At 44.8% G+C, this 20,679-nt stretch overlaps 1 protein-coding gene across 4 annotated transcripts in view; it reads right to left on the bottom strand.

The window, feature by feature from the left end:
- LOC128266479 (zinc finger protein 704) overlaps nucleotides 1-20,679 on the bottom strand; it is a 117,582-nt gene that overhangs the window by 8,164 nt on the left and 88,739 nt on the right. For 3 of the 4 annotated variants that reach the window (XM_053003031.1, XM_053003039.1, XM_053003050.1), the window contains one exon: nucleotides 7,920-7,973. In XM_053003031.1, coding sequence (XP_052858991.1) covers nucleotides 7,920-7,973 — 54 coding nt within the window. Of the gene's footprint in view, nucleotides 1-7,919; nucleotides 7,974-17,134; nucleotides 18,021-20,679 lie in introns of those variants that run through there. The other variant, XM_053003068.1, reaches the window with a different exon arrangement.

Here is a 20,679-nt window from a genome sequence, read left to right as displayed (position 1 = left end):
CGTCCTGATTTGGCAGGAAAACAGCGGGCACAATGCCGGGTCCGGGAAAACGTACACAAATAGCCAACGTGAGTGGGCGGCATAACATGAATCTTCTTTAAGTCTCTTTGAGCAAGATTGGCAAAGAAAGTGGGGGCATTTTCCCGTCTGGCGCCAGTTCCAGCTGTCCTTATATATGTATATATATATATATAAACTCCCGTATAAGTGCGCATATATTTGTATTTACTCGGGGGCGTACTTCATGCTAATCTTTATGCGTATTTACTCAAGACTTTAACCGGAACGAGGCTCAGCTCGCTAAGCAGATATTTCCTGGTTCGAAATGGAACTTGATCGGCTCAGCTTGCCAGCACATCCTTATTAATTTACGCGACTTAATAATTCCCCGCCCGCCATCGATTTGCCAGACGCTATCAGTGGAAGTCCTTCGTTGCCATGCAATATCCTATTGCCATCGCGTTCAATGAAAATTTACTTGACAGCCCAGGAGGACACACATATTGGGAAAAGCCCAGGCTACGTGCGTGGGGTAAATAAAAATCTTCCTGTTTTCGCTCTATCTCTCTCTGCTCCACAGTTCATCTTCGAGTTTTCCTCATTTCCCATTTCCCATTTCCCCATTTCCCATTCCCGTTGGCAGCAAGCATAAACAACCCCAAACCCCAGAGTGTCGGGCCAAAAATACACAAGGCGGAAATGCGAACCGAAATCGAAACCGAAACCGAAATCAGAACAGCTGAGGAAGGACAGCCGCGAAATTGGGTCAACAGTATATAGTGGTGTGTATATGCAACAACCCCCTTCCAAGTTTTCCCTCAGAAGGGGGGTGGCCATGCCCCTGTACCTTCCGCTCTCTCTCTCTCTCTCTTTCTCTCACGCTCTCTTTCCTAAGTTTGTCCCTGAGAGTTGCCGCTGTTAACTGCCCCAAAAACTAGGCCAAAAAGAGCGGCCAATTTCTAACAGTCAAAGAGAGTTGAAGAGAGAGCAAAAGAGCGGACTGGAAGAGAGGGCGCATGGTTGGGGAAGCACTGTTACCGAAATTGGGTCAATGGAAGGCCAACAACATAACTCCAGCCGCGAAAAATGGAGCAGAAGCATAAATTATTGACTCCACACTGTCGACAGAAAATAGTACAATTCGCCTGTATCGATGTGGGTGAACAGGGAATATAATGGCCCAGAGAATGTTTGCCAGGCATTAGAGGCATCTGGCTTCTTTTCGCCTCTTGGCTAATAACAGACATGAAAGGTTTGCTTGGGCTGCCTAATAGGGCTTAATTCGCGGCAAACTCAAATTGCACTCACGGCGCCGTTTACATTTCAACGCCCATCCGCCATTAAAGTCTGCCCTCCAAAGTAGGCAACGAAAATTATGTTTCTGCCTGAAGGCACAAGACTTTCCCCCCATTTTTTTTTTGGTTTTGCACACCATTAAAGCAGCCTAGGTTCGTCATGGCAATTTCGGGCTTCATCTTATACATACCACTTGCCGCAAATCGAATTCGTTGCTTTTTGCATGTGAGCGGTTGATTTTAAAGTCTTATCGCTTTGTCTACAGGCTGCAAGAAAATTGGGTCACATCGGATAGGGGTGAAGCTTTCAACAAACTTCTCGTTGACTTTATCAACCTCATCAGCAAAGCACCGTAAATTTACTTGGGAAATGCTATTTTTGTAACGAGTTGCAGACCAAATTGGGTTTTTCAGAGTTGAATAGTTGAATGTTGTGTTTTGTAATATTTATTACGTATTTCACATTCGATTTTAACCTTTGGGAGAGAATTTACAAACTTGATTACATACTGCTGATGGCCTTGCCAATTTGCTGGGCCCTTAATTTGATTGCGTTTAAATAAAAGCGCGCACACACGCACCAGCATTCGCATTCGCATTTGAATTCGCGTTCGCGCTCCCAGACAGTGACAGAGTGGAGTGTCATAAATATATGAAAACTCAAACACACATGCATAACTGATGTGACAAACACACGCGAAATTGTCATTGCCGCTGGGAAATCGGCGGTGGGGGGCGGGGAAAAAGCCGAGGAAAAGCAGGAAAAAAGGCTGACAACGACAACGATGGAAGCTGAAATTGAGGTTGAGTGTTCACTCATTCAGCAAATATGACAATGGCGTTGATTTTGATATTTTGAGCGGGCAGACAGAAGCACAATAACCGACTCGTTCTTGACATGGCCCAAACGGCTAGATATCGCGCCTTAAGGGTTGTGCACATCCCATTAATGCACAGAAAAAAATTATAATCGTGTTGGTGGGGGCTATATTATAAATTCAACATTTATGTTTACAAGCTTTATGAATGTTTGATCTCTGTGCCTATTAAATAAATATGGTTATTACATTTTTTTAATACCCAGCCCAATTTGTTCTTACAAATTATACAACATTTTCTCCCTGTGCAGATGCTAACACGTTTCGTATATAAAATTTATGCGAAAAGTTCGTGAACACTGAAGGCGAATTTGTGTTCATTTGAGAGGAAACATGTTGCCAAAACTGAAACCAACTTGAATGTGTAACCCACGCTTGCTTCAATTTTTATGTTCGCCAAATTAGATCAAACGAAATGGCCTGCAATAGAGCGAAATGCTGAAAACAAGCTCTAAACGGGAAACAACTATGGGAAATTGCAGGACAGCCTGAGAGTATGCAACATAGGGTCCTCGAAGCCATAAATTAGTCCTCAATTCACTGTGGCCTTTTGCAAATGATTTAGTTACTGGACAACCAGGAAGTGGAAATGAGTTTAGTGGTGCGTTTTTAGGGCACTTCTTTCCCCCCCCCTCATTTTCACTAGTTTTATGTTTGTATATGTGTGTGCCAGCGACGACAATATCCGGCCACGCTCAATTTGCCACAACATAGCGCAGGAAACCCTCCGGGCATTAAAGTCCTTATCAGTGGAAACGCTCGAGTTACAAGGCTGGCGTCCTCTGGCCAAGTTAATGGCCACCGCAGGCGATACCGTTCAACCCCAACTTAGACCCCGCCCCTTTCGCCACCCGTTATCACTGTACTGCTCATTGTCACATCTCTCAGTCGGAAGGGCAGGCAGAGCACAATGGCCCACAGAATCCAATTATGACATAAAAATTTTCGTAAATTGTAAAATGTAAATTTTCACCCCGCTCCAGACCAAAAGGGGATTTTCACTTGTCCCATAGATAAGCAGAAGCGGCCAGGACAACGAAATTATTATTTGACACACGTAAATTGTACAAGGACTGCTTCTGCTGCTGCTTCTGTTGCTGCTGCTAATAAAATGTGTGGCTGGCTGCATTTGCCGTTGACTTTTATTGCTGCGGTAATTGCCAAATGGAGCTTGAATGGGTTGCCATCGGCCGACAAGGATTGTGGGCCTCCTGCCTACTTGGTGGAACGGTCCTAATCAACACGGACTTTAACAAGATGTGTGGTTGGCATGTGGATAGTTGGGCCCGAAAGACTGGACCTTAGTCCTAAAAAGTAATTGGCTTATGGGGGAGGTGTCAAACTTTGTGACAGGCGGAAGGCACACCACACAATTTGACTGCACCTTCATCAAGTATACCTAAAAACGTGTTAAAAAAATACAGAGAAAGAAAGACATCTCCTTTAGTGTCATATAACCTTATAAACTTTATTTTTTCTACATTGAAAATTGAGCCTAAGCCTGATATATACCCGAAAATAATAGATAAATATGTAGCATCTTAGTTCTACGGGCGCTTTGTTCCTTTAAAGTGATCTTAAATGATTTGTCCATTAAATTGTGTCATTTCAAAGTAACCTACTTATCTATTATTTTACTCATTTGTTGATATTTATAATATTGAGTCGAAAAATACAAATAATATAAGAAATATTCAAAAAATTAAATATAAACATTCTTTTGAGACTTTGAAGTACATATAATTTGTATAAAAACAAAAAAAAACCTATTTTTAAGACTTTTAAAGCCACCCATTTATTCTCCGTGTAAGCTAACAATATTTATGGGGTGGGCAGGGTCAGCTCATCTGTTTTCATTTGAGCCCGACTGGTATTGCCATTTGGCCGAGTGGAAGCTGCGTTTGTCTCCGGCCTAAACTGTACTGCGATGACTGACCCAGAAACTGTGGGCCGGAGTGCAGGCACAGTAAGCCAAGGGGTCTCAGTAACTGGGTCACAGAGCATCAGATATATACCCACCAGCATATACATATACACATAGAAAGGATGGGAGGAGCGAGAATTCACTTGCGCCTGGGTGACCTTGTGAAACTGCAATTGCCAGGGTGCCGAAACAAAAACAAAAAAAAACAATGGCATCAAGGCCTGCGAGCATATGCATGGCAGTAACTGTACTTGGCGAAATTTATGTATGCTGCAAGGCAGGAGGAAAATGGATGGAAAACGAGGAGGATTGTCCCTGCCATTTGCCATTTGAGTCGGGGATGCAGAACTAAACCAGGTCAAGCATATTCGACTTTATGTACCCCACTCCAGATGCATATATAGAGCACAGAGCACGGAGCACGGCTGTGCTGGCGGCTATCAGTTCAGTGTGTGTACTTTTGTGCCCCGGGCGATGTCAGGCTGTATCTGGAATTTATGCTGCACTGCCTCGATGCCTCGGCCGCAGAGATGTAAATTGGAAAATGTCTCAATTTAAGCCGAGCGAGGAGCTTTCCCCAATACGGTGTGCTCATATTTCAGGCCCTTCGACCATTTGAAGACCATTTGAGTGTCCCGAGGCACATTTCAATTTTGGCCCCGAAGGCAATCGCCTCGTAAACTGGCCCTGACAAAAACTTGATGCCTTTCGGTCTGGAGGGGCACGTGCCGCCGGAAAAATGTCCATCTAATAATTTTCCAGCAGAAGGAGGAAACTGACAAAAAAAACGACTGCGCAAAACGGCAGAAGAACACTTGAAATGACCAAAAAAAAAAATACGGGTATAATCAACTTGCCGGGACGAAAAGCAGTTTTTGCCAAGCTTTTCGGGTTGCGATGGCTGTATGAGTCCATCATTTCCCCAAGGGCAGCACAAATCGGTTGGAGGAGGGGAAGTAGAAGGGGATGGGGATTCACATTACTTTTCAGGTATTATGCGCCACTCAAAAGTTGTCGTTGTCGTTTAAGCGGAAAAAAGAGCGCTCTGAATGTGCTGGCAGAAGGTAAGCGAAGGCAGGGTCTTAGCCTTGCCTTGTGTGTTTAAAACGGCGTTTCAATATGGCCCACACGGGCGGGGAAAGTTGGTAAGCTGCTTATGGCCAGCAAATTAGACATGGCGGCAATCGGCTTTCGAGTGTCGCCGAAATAGCGCTGGCGGATTCATACATAGCCGAGTGGAGTGTGCAACATGTTGGAGTCCTAATCCGCGCAGAGGTAAGCCAACTTATGCATGCGGCCCAAAAATGGGTTAATACGGACTTAGGCAAATGCTGAAGCTGAATCTAAAGCGGAAACTTGCCAACAAAGTGCTTGCAAAAGTCCTTCGAGTTGAATTGTGGACTTGGCACTCGGGGGTTAGGCAATCAAATCGAAGGATAAACTTTGGACCCGGGTGATTAATTATATATGTGAGTGCGAGTACGTATCCCGACTCTTTGCCTGCCGGCAACTGCTGTTCCAAAGTTTTGACTCGGAGTGGAAATTGGACAAGACTCGCAAATCCAATTGCCAATTGCAGGTTGCATAAACAGCGACAACAGCCGCAACAAAGTAAAAACCAAAAACTCAACTTCAGACCCAGACGTTGCGGAAAGAGACAGATAGAGAAGTGGAGAAAAAGACAGAGATAGAGCCAGAGACAGAGTCAGAATCAGAGTCAGAGGCGGTAACACCCGCAGGCAGGGTGAATTTCAATTTCACTTCCATTGCACTTGCAAATTGAACACGCACGCAGGCCAAGAGAAAAAACAAACGAGAAAAACAACGAACGGAGCAGGAGAAATAAAAAATGTAAGCAAATTTGAAAGCAATTTCTATTTCCCCAAAAACAAAAACAAAAAAAATGTGTGCGAAAAAAACAACGAAACATAGAAAAACGCTGCATTAAACATAATTTTGTTTCCATTCTATTTGTCTTTGCATATTTTATGCGGCATGGGGGAACTTTTTCAATTTGAAGCATGCAAAGGATTTGTGTGCGGGATTTAAATATTCAATTTTCTGCACACACTCCACGAGTGCAGATGTTCCCACTTTAAAATCTAAATTGCCAGGGAACTCGGATAAGCGACTGAACTTTTCACTTCTAACTTGCCACATTTCAAGTTTCGACTGGCCTGCTTGAAAAGTTGACAAAGTCAGGCCCGAGCAAGTGTCAACGCGTCTAATTGCGAATGATAACGGCAGCAGCTTTAAGCTGAAGTTTTCCTCTTAACTTTTCCTTTTGTTTTCCCCCAGAATCCGGGCTGGCTTTTTAATTCCTTGCCTGACCCAATTCGGAAGACTTTTCATTATGCAGCAAGGACTCAGGCGAAAGTGTCGCCTGTTTTCCTGTTCCCTGCCCGCAGGGGTTTTCCTTTCTTTGCACTCCACTCCGTCTGCGCTTCCTGCTTAGATAAAATGCCAAATGCCGGAAGATTTTTAATTAGAATTCTCTTTATTTTACCTCTTGACTCGCAGCCCCTTATCCTCGCTATTGACTCGAACAATAACCCCAAACTAAAAGCTAAAGAAGGGGGCGAATAAAAAAGAAAAAGAAAATATTGCTTAAGCAATTTGGCAGCTTAAATCATTTTAATAATTCTGCATAGCTTAGCGGGGCTTTGGTCGTGACCCGAGCTTAGTGTTTTCCCTCTTTCTGGCCCTGATTAATTTTGGTTTATCATCCCCAGCCCCACGTCTGGTCTTTGGTAATATAATACACGTTTCTTAATTAATTCAATTAGCTTGCGGTTGGGTGTATTGCCATCCCAGCTCCGCCACTGGTTTATTTATGTTGTTGCGCGGCTTTCCAATGTTGAGCAATTGAAATACGATATGCCAGCGAGCGGTTCGTGACTTGACGGAGTCAACTAAAGTTGTCATAATTTGGCCCAAGCAGGGGTGGCTAAATGCGTCTCGTATTCCCCAAAAGTTGCCCCAATCCCCCTCCCCAAACAGTATCCACTCATGAGGGTTGATAAGCCCAAGAGAGCGACCCCAATTCGATACGATATCGGTCAAATGCAATTTATAGACCGCGCCAGCGAACAGCCAGCAAAATTTAATTGAAATTCAACGCTAATAGATAGAATATCCGTCGAGTGGACGTGGCGAAACATTTGCATTGACAAGTCGACAACTGCTGGACGTGGAAGCCAGCGGAATGCAAATGGCCAGGCCAAATAAATGGCCAGGCCAGCTGACCCATTCGAAGCAATTGACAGGGAAAGTGAATAAGAAAAAAAGGAATAACGAGAGGGGCGGCGATCTATTCGGGCTCTGGCCGGCGCACATGGCAATTTTCATAAATTTTCGTTGCCCGAAAGGCAGCGCCGAAATTTCCGCATTTTTCAAACAATCCAGCAGTTCAGTGCGCCTGATGTAATGGCCAGGGCAAACAGTTCGCATGAATAACTTTCGTAATGACCGGGGACAGGCCGAATGGCAACCTGTGCTTCAGCTCCGTCTGGCTGGACTCAAAAAGTCTGGGCTTGCAGCCGGGTAGTCGGGTAGCCTGGCAGACGCGGCGTATGCGCGATGTGCACAAAAGGCGCTTAAATTGCCTTTTTGGCTTCAGTCAATGGGTCGATTTTCGTTCGTTAACCATTCACTGGTCTCTTTTTTTTGTAGTACCTCAAACTTTGTAAGCCTTAATATAAATTTTTGTATTTTGTACTTTTTATTCCTTTCGGCTGAAGTGCTTCTCGCTTTTGTTTCTCTTATTGTAGCTTTGGGCATTAAATGTTTGGCTGCTCGAAAGCGGTTTAAAAGTTAACTTACAGTTCGGTTGGTGGTCGAGGCACTATGCGGGCTGATAGACTTCATGGCACTCTCCTAGAAAGAGACGAGAAATACGAAATTAATGGTAATTCGAGAGAAAACTTTGTGCTACAGGAAATCAAATATATATTTTTTTTGTTGGGAAAAAACCAGTTAAAGCGTATGAGTATGAAAAATTCCACGCATTCGTATTTAAGCAAAAGGGAATTTTTTCCGTGTATATTCTGCTGGTGTTTTCGCTGGCATTGAACGCTGCTCACACTGAGGCCAGGGCAAAATGTCAAAAACTGGCACAAGCCGTGCCACACCACCCACAATCCACCACCCACCACCCATCATTCGCATGTGGCAAGGACAAAAGAGGCAGAGAGATAGCCTCGTGTTCCCATTTCCAAGTTTACCATGTCGGGGTCAAACTGCCAGCCGACTTTCGTGAGCAAACAAATTGAGACTGTTACTGCGGATCGCCTAAATATGCACTGCATTCTCCTTCTGATTCCTATCGCCGGCTAATGCGAGGGTTTGGCCCGAAATTTTCCTTTTGCCATTTTCATGTTTGCCGGCCGTTGATTAGCGATAAGTGCGAGGCATTGACATGATTTCACGAACAGTCGACTACTGCTGGCAGCCCTAATTGCCCGTGTTAACTGCAGCTAATTACTGGCCAGTTGCAGGAGCTGGGTTTTGCCTTGGCGATTGCATGGGAAGTCGCTTTTCTGGGAAATCGGACGGGTTTTAATTGAGAGCGCCCAAAAACCAGAGTCGAATGCATGACTAAGATGCCGGGACTGAGTTATAAATTTAGTTAATTGAATGACTGGCTGTGATGGCGGGGCAAAAACAAATTACAAGTGCAGTGCGCGTCAACCATTTGTCATGCATGCGCCGCCATTAATCAAAAGTTGAATAACCCACACCGCCGTTAAGCCAATTCCCCCCCTCCCCACTCATCCACCCATCAAACCACCTTGGCGCGCCGAAAAAAGTAAAGGCTTGCGATAAAATCAGCCCGCTACTTTGGCCATCGTAATTGTTATTAAAGATGCTCGTGGCCCGACTGAAAATGAAACGGAATTACTCATCATTAGCCGGAGGTGAGTGGGCAGAAGAAAGCGTTGCATACGCACGGGCGTTGGCCAGTGATGGATTGCCATTGCCACTGCCACTGCCACTGCCCCCCGTCTGAGATAATTGACCTCTAAATATACTTGGGCACCGCCTTGTGGGGTCAGCGCCGCAAAGTAGGCTAAAAATATGGCACAGCACGGGGCTTCGCCAAAAAGAACGAGTGCGGAGACATCTGCGTTGGTGTTGGCCGTGGCCAAAGGGTCCAACAACCTCGATTCGCGAGTGCCATTGACACTGGGCCAAGGAGGCTGTAGTCCGGGCACCAGCTGCCCTGCTGTGCCAGTCGGCCAAAACAAAAATAATGAGAGATACACACAGAGAGGCAGTGGGGAGTCGGGGCACGAGACCAGGCCAAAGTCATTGAACGAGTCCGACTCACGCACTTTTTACGCCCTGGGCCAGAAACTGGGTATGTTTAGGTCTTGTAGTTTACTTTGCTCAGAAAAAATCATGCGAATTTTATTTAAATTCCTAGAATTCCTTCCATTTTAATGCGCCCTAAATCGTATTCTTATTTGGACAACTTAAAAACTTAAATATTATATTTCATATTTTTAATTCGATTTAAAGTTAAAGTTAAAAATTAACCTTTTTATTGAGAACCCGAAATATTTACTGAAAAATCTCAAAATGCGCTCCTGCTGCTTGAAATATATTCATTTATAAAATTAAGGTTTGTAATGAGTAATCTCCTTATCTATTTATTTTGATTGATTGATTTGTTATAAATATAATATTTATTTGATATTTTCAAAAATGAGTAATGAATGTGAAAAATAAATATATTTGTTAGGTATTTACGAGTCGTGTCCTTAGCTTGGAGTCTGCCTGCCACATTTTCTTTTTGTTTTTCTTTGCTCTTAAGCAAGTTTTAGCTGTGTGTTATCCCCGCCGCACTCAATCGCCCCGCTTCCTGGCCATTTTATGGTTCGAGGGCAGACGAAGACGGCAAGGTGCGTTGTCGTCTGCGATTCGGGACCTGCGTGCGAGTAGCTCGTTTCAAGGATCCCCAAGGCTCTGTTGCCTGTGGCAACTTTTATTGTGTCATTGGCACGCATCGAGGGCAGAAAGTTAAATCTTAAATCATAAAAATCCCCGCTGGCAGCAGGACGAGGGGCTAGGCCAACATTAAAACAACGGCGGTGGGTGGGGTTTTGTGAGAAAAGGATTTGGCTGCTTATTGTTTTGCTTAGGGAAGTTTAAGTTTGGGCTTAAAAGTCGGGGGGACTTAGTTTTGGCTGGCGGCGCATAGGAGTTATAAACATCAAACATTTCATGGCTGCGGCTGAGTAATTCCCTTATCTGGCTGCCACTAATTGCTGCCACCGATAAAAGTGAAACTGACGGGGTAGTGTCCTTGCCACGCTCGTAAATTCGCCCGCCCTACGCACCCACTTTTCCACCCACCGGGCGGGTTGAATAAACTCGATGAGTTTTCAACAGAATCACGCATTATTTGTGTCTGAGTGTCTGTGCGAGTGTGTTTTTTGGAGCGTGCGCCTGTATTTTGTGTTTTGTCAAATACGTCTAGACTTCGAAGGTCATTTTGCAGCTAACGGTTTGGGTTCCAGATCGAAAAAAACGCCAGAATGGAAGAACAAGCACGTATCAGCAATGACCTCTATAAGGAAATTCTTTGGGTTCCGATTTCATTCCATTTCTATGCCATTTGCCTTGCAAATTGCCATTTTTGTGTCATTTGATTTGATTTGTTTCTGTCCCATTCCGTTTGCTTTGCCTCACTTTTTTGCGCCTTGTTTTTGATTTGATGTTATACTATACGAAACTATACTATATGTTTTATTGGTCTGTTGTTTTTGCACTTGCAGCCGTGTTTGCCGGTCAGTCGAATCAAGTGAACTGTGGGCAACGTCTGCCGCAAAAACGTGACTAACAAGCGGCTCGTAAATAATCTTTAACCGCTTGCCGCCGATTGCCCTCTCTTTCGCACACCTTCGCCCCATCTCCCTCACTCTCGCTTTTGCAAAATCTCGCATTTTAATTGCAGTTTTTGCCTAAGCGAGTCAATGAAACCTTGTCAACAGATTAACACACACTTGAATTGCGGTTTTTTTTTAAGAATATTGAAAGGTTAGGCTGGGTCGAGCGAGGGAGAAAGCAAGATGCTAAGTGAAAGGAGATAGCAGGAGGGTAGAAGAAAGAGACAGACGCCTCGATCAACACACGTTTCAACGTCGATTCGTAGCGAAGCTGCTTTTGTTTTGTTTTTCCTGCTGTTTGTTTTGTTTTAAATTAAATTTCTTTGAGCCCCAAGTGCATTGACTCTTCGCTTTGTGATTTGAATGTTTATAATTTAATTAAACTAAATTTAATTTGCATGCTAACGCAGTTAATTGTAGTGTGAACTGCACATGTCCAGTGCAATGAACCCGCGCATAGTTGTTGCGGCTTATTTGCGTTTGCGATTTTTCGTCTGGCATCAGTCCATTTATTTCGCCGTTCTGGATGAGCTTATCAAAGTTTGTCTGGCGAGAGGAGACTTCTAAGTCTAAGTAGCGATTTTCACACTCGACTGACGAAAAGTGGCGAAACGACCTTGATGACAATGAACTCGTTTCACCCCATAGTTGCTCCCAATGTCATTTCCAATTCCATTTCCATTCAACAACAGGGTATAAATATAAACATTCTGTCATACGAGTGTTCGAGTTTTCAGTGCATATAAAAACATATATTTTATGGCATGCCACTGATAAGACAGCCCACGAACAATTTGCATTGTAAAGCGAAGAGCACACAGAACTATTCCAATTGTTTACCAACTGTTTGCCGGCTGCCAAGAAGTCTGCCAAAGGTCTTCCGCTCCTGCGATTCCATATGAGTCCATATAATCGGGTTTGCGATAAGTTTCTTTGTTTGATTGACTTTGCTTTTGTACATTTCGTATGTATAGATTTGTGTGATGAACGTGGGATTTGTTGGCATACTTTCAATTCTGTCGTTTCTAAGCACAAAGGCAGTCGGTGCAGAAACGCAGTTTTCCCGGACTGAAGGTCAAATCAGATAAGAGCGCAGTAAACTTCGCTCCATACGTCCCATATCTTTGCCAATCAGCATGTACGCATTTCGCCAGTTCAATGGCTGATTGGAAAACTTCAAAATTCATTCCAGATAAAGAAGCAGATATTGCGAGGGCATATGCCTGATTGCAGGTGCGCCGAATATATTATTAAAATTAATCGATGCGGAGCGAAAGCAATGAGGGCCCCGCCAATCGACAAGCGTTGTAAAAAATTACATTGCCCTGTGTATCATGCCATTAATATTGAAACGGAAAACACAAACTAACGAAAAAAGAAAATCCGAATGGGTAGCGGAGGTTTCACAACTAAATAAAAAAATCCTCCTGGCAAGCATGTCAGTTAATAACAGCGTACAATTTGTGGCAGATGACAACGGCAGGCGGGCGGTTAGGTGGAAATGATTGCTGCAACGGGGAATACTAGAACGAGTGTGAGTATGAGTACGAGTACGAGTATGAGTACGAATTCGAATATAAATGCATGGAGGCGACTCGGCACCCTGGCACCTGGCTCCTATTACATGCGCACTGCATTATTACAAAAGGCTCCAACAAAAAGGCTGAAATTGCAAATAAAAGGTAATATTAAAAGCGGCAATTTTCCGCGGCAGCAACAGCAACAGCAACAGCCACAGTAACAATCGCTCCGGGGCACCTAACCCAGCAACAAACAACGACAGAAACGGCAGAAACGGCAACATTGGCGAGTGGAAAAGTTGCCTTCATTTTGCGTGCCATATGCGAGTTGGAAAGGATTTCCGGTTTTGTGCCGTCGCCTTTTGTAAATTGTTTTGTTATGAAAATGCAGCGAGAGTCGATCTCAGCTAATGGCCGGCTCAATATATTATTTAATATGCAGCCGTAATGGTCATGTTTTATTTAAGCTCCCCCCCCCCCCCCCAACCATCTGTGGGCGAAGAAGCCTGTTCGGGCATCCTTTTGCTGACGCTGGGAGAAATGCAATAAGTCGAGGCGTAAGGATTGCATCAAAAGCAGAGCCGGCTTAGGTAAGCTGACTTTTCATTGACCCCCTGGTGATTGCTTTGCGATTCCTCTCGCCGACTCTTCATACATTCGATCAGGAATTCAAGACCTTATTGAACTCGATTCATATTGCAGGAATTTTAATAATCTGGCCAGGGCAAATGAAAAATGAAAACAGGGGGAGTGCAAGGGGTCCTGCCGCAATTCGCCCTCGCCGAAAAAGTGGAAAGAAAAGCCGGGCTGCCGAAGCAAAAGGAATCCATTCAACTCGAACATATGGGGGTTACGGATGGCTATATGGGATGGGTATATGGATAAGGATAAGGGGATAGCGATGGCAATGGCGATGGGGAATGGGGAATGGGGATGGGGATACGGGCCTAGGCAAACAGGATACCGACTGGAGTGGCAAATGGGCGGCGTGCATGTCGAGTATTTGTACACAGGTTTGCCCCAGCTCAACTCAACTGGGTTTGGTTGGTTTGGTTTGGTTCGGTTAGGTTCGGTTAGGTTCGGTTTCTGGCTGCCTTTAACCTCAAGTGCAGCATGGATCACTGGCCCTTTTCCCTTTTTCCTGCCCCACCATCATCATCACCATCATCATCATCCTACCCATTTCTGGCCTGTTCCTGCTCCTGCTTCTGGACGTTTTAGCCACGGCTTTGTTTTCGGGTTTGCCTTTGCTTGCCGCCTTTTTGCAACGTTTACGTTTTGCGCTCTTGCCCCAGCGAAGTTAATGCCGGTTGTTGTTGTTCTATATATACATACATATGTACTTTATATGTGTGTGTGTGCTAGTGGTGGTGGATTGTAGGCTGCCCGATGTTGCTATTTCTTATCCTGTATGTCATTGAACCCAGTTAAGAATCGGCAGGGAACTCTCCACATGTACCTGGGATTGCATGTCAACCTAGGCAAAAATAAAACAGGGGAAGTAAACAGTGGAGTAGCTCACTGAGAAGAAAACACCTAAATCTGAATTAAAACAAAAATAATCTGGTCTTATCCAATACCTCAAATTTAAGGGGTATTTAACAGATGAAAGTTTGTGTAAAGTAGGTATTGTAAGAAAAAAAAACATCTTGAAAAAGATTTAAAAAAACGGTTAATTTATGCTCTAATACATTTAAAAGTTAATTCTAAAAAGTCTGGCATTCCATGATCATAATCTAGTATCTGAATTTAAAATTATTTTTTTTTAAAAGCTGGGTATATTAAATCCAGGAACAAAGTTTTACCTAGTTGTTCCATTTTTTTCAGCGCAGTTACCGAAGGGCTGGAATAGAAAAGTTGCTTTCCCCCTCCTGCCGCACTTGACTTTATGCGAGGTGCAAGCGGTGGTGCAGGGCAGGACATGCCTTTGACAAGTTTTTCGCTTAATTTCCACAGTCAGGACAACGACAACAACAACAGCAGGAGCAGGAGGGGGTGGAGGAACCAGTACCAGTACCAGTACCAGTAGCATAAGCAGAAGCTTAAGCATAAATGCCAAAGTGGGGAAAAGTAACACAACAGGAGAAATGTAAACAAAGTGCAGTTCCTAGTTGTTGCACATTCACCTCGATATTGTTTGCACCCGGCGCCATGGCAACACTTTTCCTTCAGCACACACTGGCAACCCTGGGCAGGAAAACTTTATTGGAATTACTTTCAGGTTTCTGGTGCAAAAGGAGGCTAAACAGAGGGCTCAATCATAAATACTAAACCTGCACTTTTGGGGTTTGATTTGTGAGGCAGGGATTATGGCATTTGCATTGAGACCGTTTTTGTTTTGTTTTTCGTTTTTCGTTTTCTTTTTTTTGCTTTATTCGATACTCTTCTTGGCACAAAGTGCCGGCTAATAAGGCTGGTAATGCATCTGCCAGATAGTCGGAGCTGGGCAGGCAACTTTGTAGCCATAACCGGCGGCTAATTCGTGCTTTAATGCACACATCACGATGGAATTTGGCAAACCTCTCTGCAGACGGGGTTTCATAATTTTATAGTCGAGTAGTGTAGCCAGCTGGTGGAGAATAAAAGCAGCATCTATTCAACACTTGCCTTCGGGCCAGCACACACAGTCTCTCGTCGGCAGAGTGTATCTATGAGGTTGCTAGTTGCATTCCCATTTGCCGACATGTAAAATGATGCGTAAACAATATTCTGACGCATCATTAAAAACGCCTGAACGAGCGTTGCTGCGGCGGAGGAGTGGCATGGCATGGAGTGGGAATGGGAATTATGAGGCCGGAGCCAGAGAGCTCAAGCTGAAGCTGCAGCAGATGAGGATGAATCTGAATCAGCAGCCGCTCCATGTCCAGTCGAGGGATCGGGAATCGGGAAGCGCGTCGTGTGTGTAATGATCATGTTTTTTTGCACACGGCAAACGCGATGATGATGACGCATGTGGTCAAGGAACTGCCCTGCCTCAACAATAACAACAATAACAAATTCTATTTCACCCGGGATCGGGAATGGTGCATGTGTGTATACGTATTATCGAGGGGGACTGGAGAAGGAGGAGTCAAGTGGAGAACGGGATCGTCATGTCCACCTTCACGCGCTGCAATCGAGTTCAATTGCCTCGGCGAGTACGCAAGCGTTCTGCCCTTTCTCCATCTGTGTCCCCATCTCACCATGCCCCCTGCCCCATGCCCCCAGCTTAAGTACCAGCTCCAGCTCTAGTCCCATGCCCCATGCCCCATGCCCCATCTCTCTGTGGGGAATACACGAACATGGCTGAATGTATCGCTTAATCGCTCGTTCGTTCCTCCGGCTGTGGGCTGTTGTTGTCTGTAGTTGCCTCTGCCTCTGCCCCTGCCTCTGCCGTTTTTGTTGATGATGTCGGAGGAACCGAGCTGGTGGTGCGGCGTGCTCACTGCTTATTTATGCTGATCTCTGTAATGAGATATAATGCCGGCCGGCCGGCCGGTCAAAAAAGACAGCAACAATAGTGGCAGCAGCAGCAGCAGCGGCGACAGCGGCATCGGTGGAGAAACAACAAACTGGCCAAGATTAAGACCGGGCAGGAAAATGGTCAGCTAGCTGGTTGGGTCTAGCAACTCCTAAAAGGCACTGCCACCTGACCAAAGGACAGCGAACCCGAAAAAGTTTAGTTAGAGAGATTATTCCCTTTCAAATTAGGTTCATATGTAGACATTGAAAAAAATAGGTGGAATATTCGAATACGTATAACATATTAAGAAAGAGTAAGGATTCTGAAAACTGTTTCTTTTCAAAATCGACCATTTGAACGTTTTTCTAGGCGCAAAGTTCTGTATATACTTGGCATATAGCTAACTAGCCGCCTGTGCAGATCCATTGTGCGCGATCGCCGGCAAACAAAAAACATCATTATCAGCATTTAGGACACAGTCACAGCCGCACCATCGTCATCATTACCATTGTCATTATCGGGCTGCATTCGTGATTGTTGTCGCATCGACATCGGCATCGGCATCGGCATTGGCCGGTGGAGAACAACCCATAGAAAGAAGCTCTTGAAACCAAGAAGAAACCAAGTTGATAAGTCGTGCTCCGCTGAAACGGCGACAGAAGCGTAGCAGCCTCTGGACTCAAACGATCTAGCCCCAGCCAAGCCACTCACGTATGCCATACACAGCAGCAACATCAAGAGCACAGCAGCAACAGCAACAGCACAACAGCAAAACAGCAAAACAGCAACAGCACAGCAGCAACATCTTCCCATATTTTGTAGAACTGACCTGGACAAGAATCGCCGAAGAAGACGACGACGATGGAGTGACGAAGCGGATCCTCAAGACGCTGACAGAATCAGCAAACAACAAATATTATGCATACAGCTGATTCAGATGGGAACGCTTCTGGGATGGAGTGGGTGGGGAAGTGGTGGTGGAAATGGCAGTGGAACGACGAGGGGACGTGCTCCACCGAACTGAAGTGAACTCCATGCGTGGATATTAATGACCGGCCTCGACCCCGAACAACAACAAAAATAAGAAAAACAACAGCGGCACAAAAACAGCGAACGTGCCCAAGTAATAAAGAAATCTTTGCAATGTGACGCGGGGGCGGTTGTTGGATGACTGGATGCCGGCTGTTTCTTGGAAAAAAAGCAAAAAAAAAAAAAAAAAAAAATAAAGGAAAAATGAAAGAAAACGCAGCGCGAGGAAGCAATTGGCAAGCGCGTCGAAGAGGCGCATAAATTACGACGTTCATATCAAAGTTATAACATCGGGAACAGTGGCGGTTTCCTTAAGTTCAAATCAAAACAAACAAAATGCATTTGTATTTAATATTATAAGTCTCAACTTTCTATTTACTTTACTTTACTAACAATTGATTAGATAACTACCACTGTTAATGTAAAGCAAAATCGAAATGGAAAAGGAATATAAAAGTATAGAAAAATGTACTTAGGGAAACCCCTTTAATAACTATTTTGTACCCGTCCCTGTTTCGAATCACCACTTTAAAGGGGAAGATTCTTGGGCAGGAAATGCTGCGGCTTCTTCTGCTCCCTCGTTGACATTACCCTGAGCTCGTTTTTTTTCCCGCAGCGGTAACACACCCATCAGCTGATGCAGAAATTTTGCTTAATTTTTTAATTGCCCCAGCGGTGTTTGGTTCTTTATTTGTTCCCTTTTGTTTTTTGTCTGGCATCGCCAAGTTGGCAATTAAAAATGCGTAACGCGGTTTCTCCCAAGCCGCCTTTGTTCCCGCTGTTTTTGTGTTATTTTGCGACCTAAGCTAATGAGTTGATTGCCAGTGCAACATTCGCAAAAAAAAAGGCAATAACTGAATAAGTTGGCTGGTGGAACCATTTTAACGCTCCTTGTTTCCTGTCTCGTTGAGAATTGTGATTTCCACAAATAAAAACAGAGGGGGCGCACCCAACAACTCACAATTATGGGTGAGTGGGCAATCACTTAATTTACGACTTACTGTTAACCAGATTCTCAAGCAGCCGAGCAGGGGAAACTCACCTGAAACGAAAAGAAAATAGAATTAATTAGTGGGGGAAATATGTACAATTTGGTAGAGGACATTCGCCCCGGCTGGAAACCCTGTAGGCAAGCAGCTCTCATATGTGCCCATGCATATATATGCATATATAACTTTTGTTTATCTTATGAAAGTTTCTTTTCATGGCTTTGGCCATGTTTGCCAGCAGCGAGCAGTCAGCAGCCAGTAAGAAAAACAAAAACTGTTCGAGATGCATCTAAATTAAAGCAACAACAACTACAACCACAATGACAAGAGCCTTAACCAAAGGCTGCAACTGAAATAAGCAGCTATGGACAATAGTTGTTGGTCGGATTGAAGGCAGGAGAATTGTCCAGACCAAAACCAGATGATAATAATGACGATGGAGTGGAGTAGAGTGGAGTGGAGTACTGAGGAGCCCATTGGAGGAACCTAGCCCAACATTGTTTTTGTTCTCGCTATCCCCAATCCGCGATGTTGCTGCTTTTCAGGTCGTTGCTGCTGCTGCTGTTGTTTTTCGGTTTTATATCTGCGCCTCAGAATCATGTCGCGGAGCCAGTGAGCAACATGTTTGTGCAACTTGCGAGTGCTTCAGCACTCGGCACAGCAGCCACATCAGTCTCACCACAGAAAAAAAACGAAACGACAGCTTAATACCAAAAGTATCATTTGTATATAAATTTACTATTTTGAATTTTAGAAAACTAAAGCAAATTTACTTTTTTTAGTTGGACTACAAACTACTAAACTACAAATATTTATAGTTTGTAAGCTCAGTAAATAACCTTTTGAGATTTTCGTATTTAATCAATTTATTCAGATCCAATCTAATGTCTTGTTACATAAAATGAATCACATTTTAATACATAAGATTTTCTTTCAGTGAAGCCAGCTGCTGTTGCCCGTGTGCCACATACTCTGTTGCTGCTGCAGATAAGTTGCTGCTGCTGCTGCTGCTGCTGCCACTTGCCATTGAAGTTGCTCATCAACTTTAGCTTACCACCACATGCGAATGCGAAAGTCGCCGCTTGTTGCATTTAGTCATCGCATAGTATGGTGTAGTATCCCCCGGATACGCCACCCGCCACCCGCCTCCCCCTCTCCCCTCCCCCTCCCGTACACCCCGTTCCTGCCGATCGGCCTGCTCATTCGCTACGTTCCACTTCAACACCCGTCGACCCGGCACACTGCCTTTCCCACAGTGGCCGTTGAATGCCGCAGAGTGCAACAGAGTTCGTTCCACTCGATAGTGCCCCTCTTGGCCGGGCTTTTGTTTTGATTTCGTGCAGTTTGTTTTGCTTTTCATATTTCTTCTGGATTTTGTATTTTGCTCATCGTTCGCGCTGCACTCGGGGCCCCGATAATTGCAGCCAGGCGAGAAATGGGAAACGAGAAATGAGTATCGCGAAATGAGAAATGGGCAATGAGAAAACTGGAACTGGATTGCACTCGTGACGTCACCGCGAGGGCATTCACTTTTGCGGCAGCAACTGCAGCAACAGCAACCGCAACAGCGGCAACAGCAACAGCAATATCAACAGCAGCAACAACAGTAAGAGCAAGAGCAACATGTTGCCGACAACAATCTGTGGCTGCCACATTTGTCTTTCACCGCCGCCTCCATTGTCCGCTTTATGAGCCACGAAATTCAAATTTACACATCGATAGCGAAGCTCGGTAGCTGCACTCATTGTCACGATAAATCAATTGGCCTTTTTGCCCCCTTGCAACAGCCAGAGCAGCAGCAGCAGCAGCAGAAGCAGCAGCAGCAACATCGACGACCCAGCAGCAACATGCTGGCTGTACAGTAGCAACATCCAGCTGACACTTACGTATGTTAATGCTGACAAAAGAGTCAAGACAAGAGCAACACAATGGCCCCATCAATTCGTGGGGGAAAGTGCAGTAGATTGGGCATATCGTTTCGATATGCAACTCTAGGCTAGGCAACCCAAAACGTTTCTATTACTTTTTCTGGAAATTGCTCGGCCGCTTGACCCCCTTTTACATAGTTGCCTCCATCTACCTTCCTGGCTTTGGATTTATATGCGGGTCGCATGCAAAGCGCCATGTCATCAAATCAGCCTGGCAGCACACACACTCATGCCACGCCCCCATTTTTTTTTATTTTTGCCCGCCGCCGCCCCCTGGCGTGACGCGTCAGTAATGCAATTATTTTGATTTTTGTTAAACATATTTGGTAGTACTAGTGAGTACTCCTCCTGCCACAGACAAGCAACTACAGCATGGCATGGCTAGAGCAAATAAAATGCGCCTGGGCTGACATTTTCATTGGAATGAACTCCGTTTGTGGGGATCATTAGGCGCACCCCGGGGCCATTAATTTGAGCCAGGCCGAAAAGTGTTTGCCAATATACGAAAACACGAAGCTAGAAAGGCCAGAATTGGTGGGTAAAGGAAAAGGCAGCTGAGAAAAGGAGCCCGGTAAACGCAGCATTTAAGATAAATCCCCGTCGATAGCTGAAGACCCCAAGAAGTTGGCTCAAGGAGTAAGCAACATAAGTGGACGGGAGAATCAAGGGCCTAGGCCAGAGCAAAATGGCCATCAAGTTCAATGCAACGAAAAACGAGTCAGCGGCACACCAGAACGAGAACAAGAACGAGAACTTGGGTCCTGCTTTTTTATGCCATTCAAGA

The sequence above is a fragment of the Drosophila gunungcola genome, chromosome 3R, assembly GCF_025200985.1.
Source record: "Drosophila gunungcola strain Sukarami chromosome 3R, Dgunungcola_SK_2, whole genome shotgun sequence".
NCBI classification, from domain to species: Eukaryota; Metazoa; Arthropoda; class Insecta; order Diptera; family Drosophilidae; genus Drosophila; species Drosophila gunungcola.
This window is presented reverse-complemented; position numbering and strand designations above follow the sequence as displayed.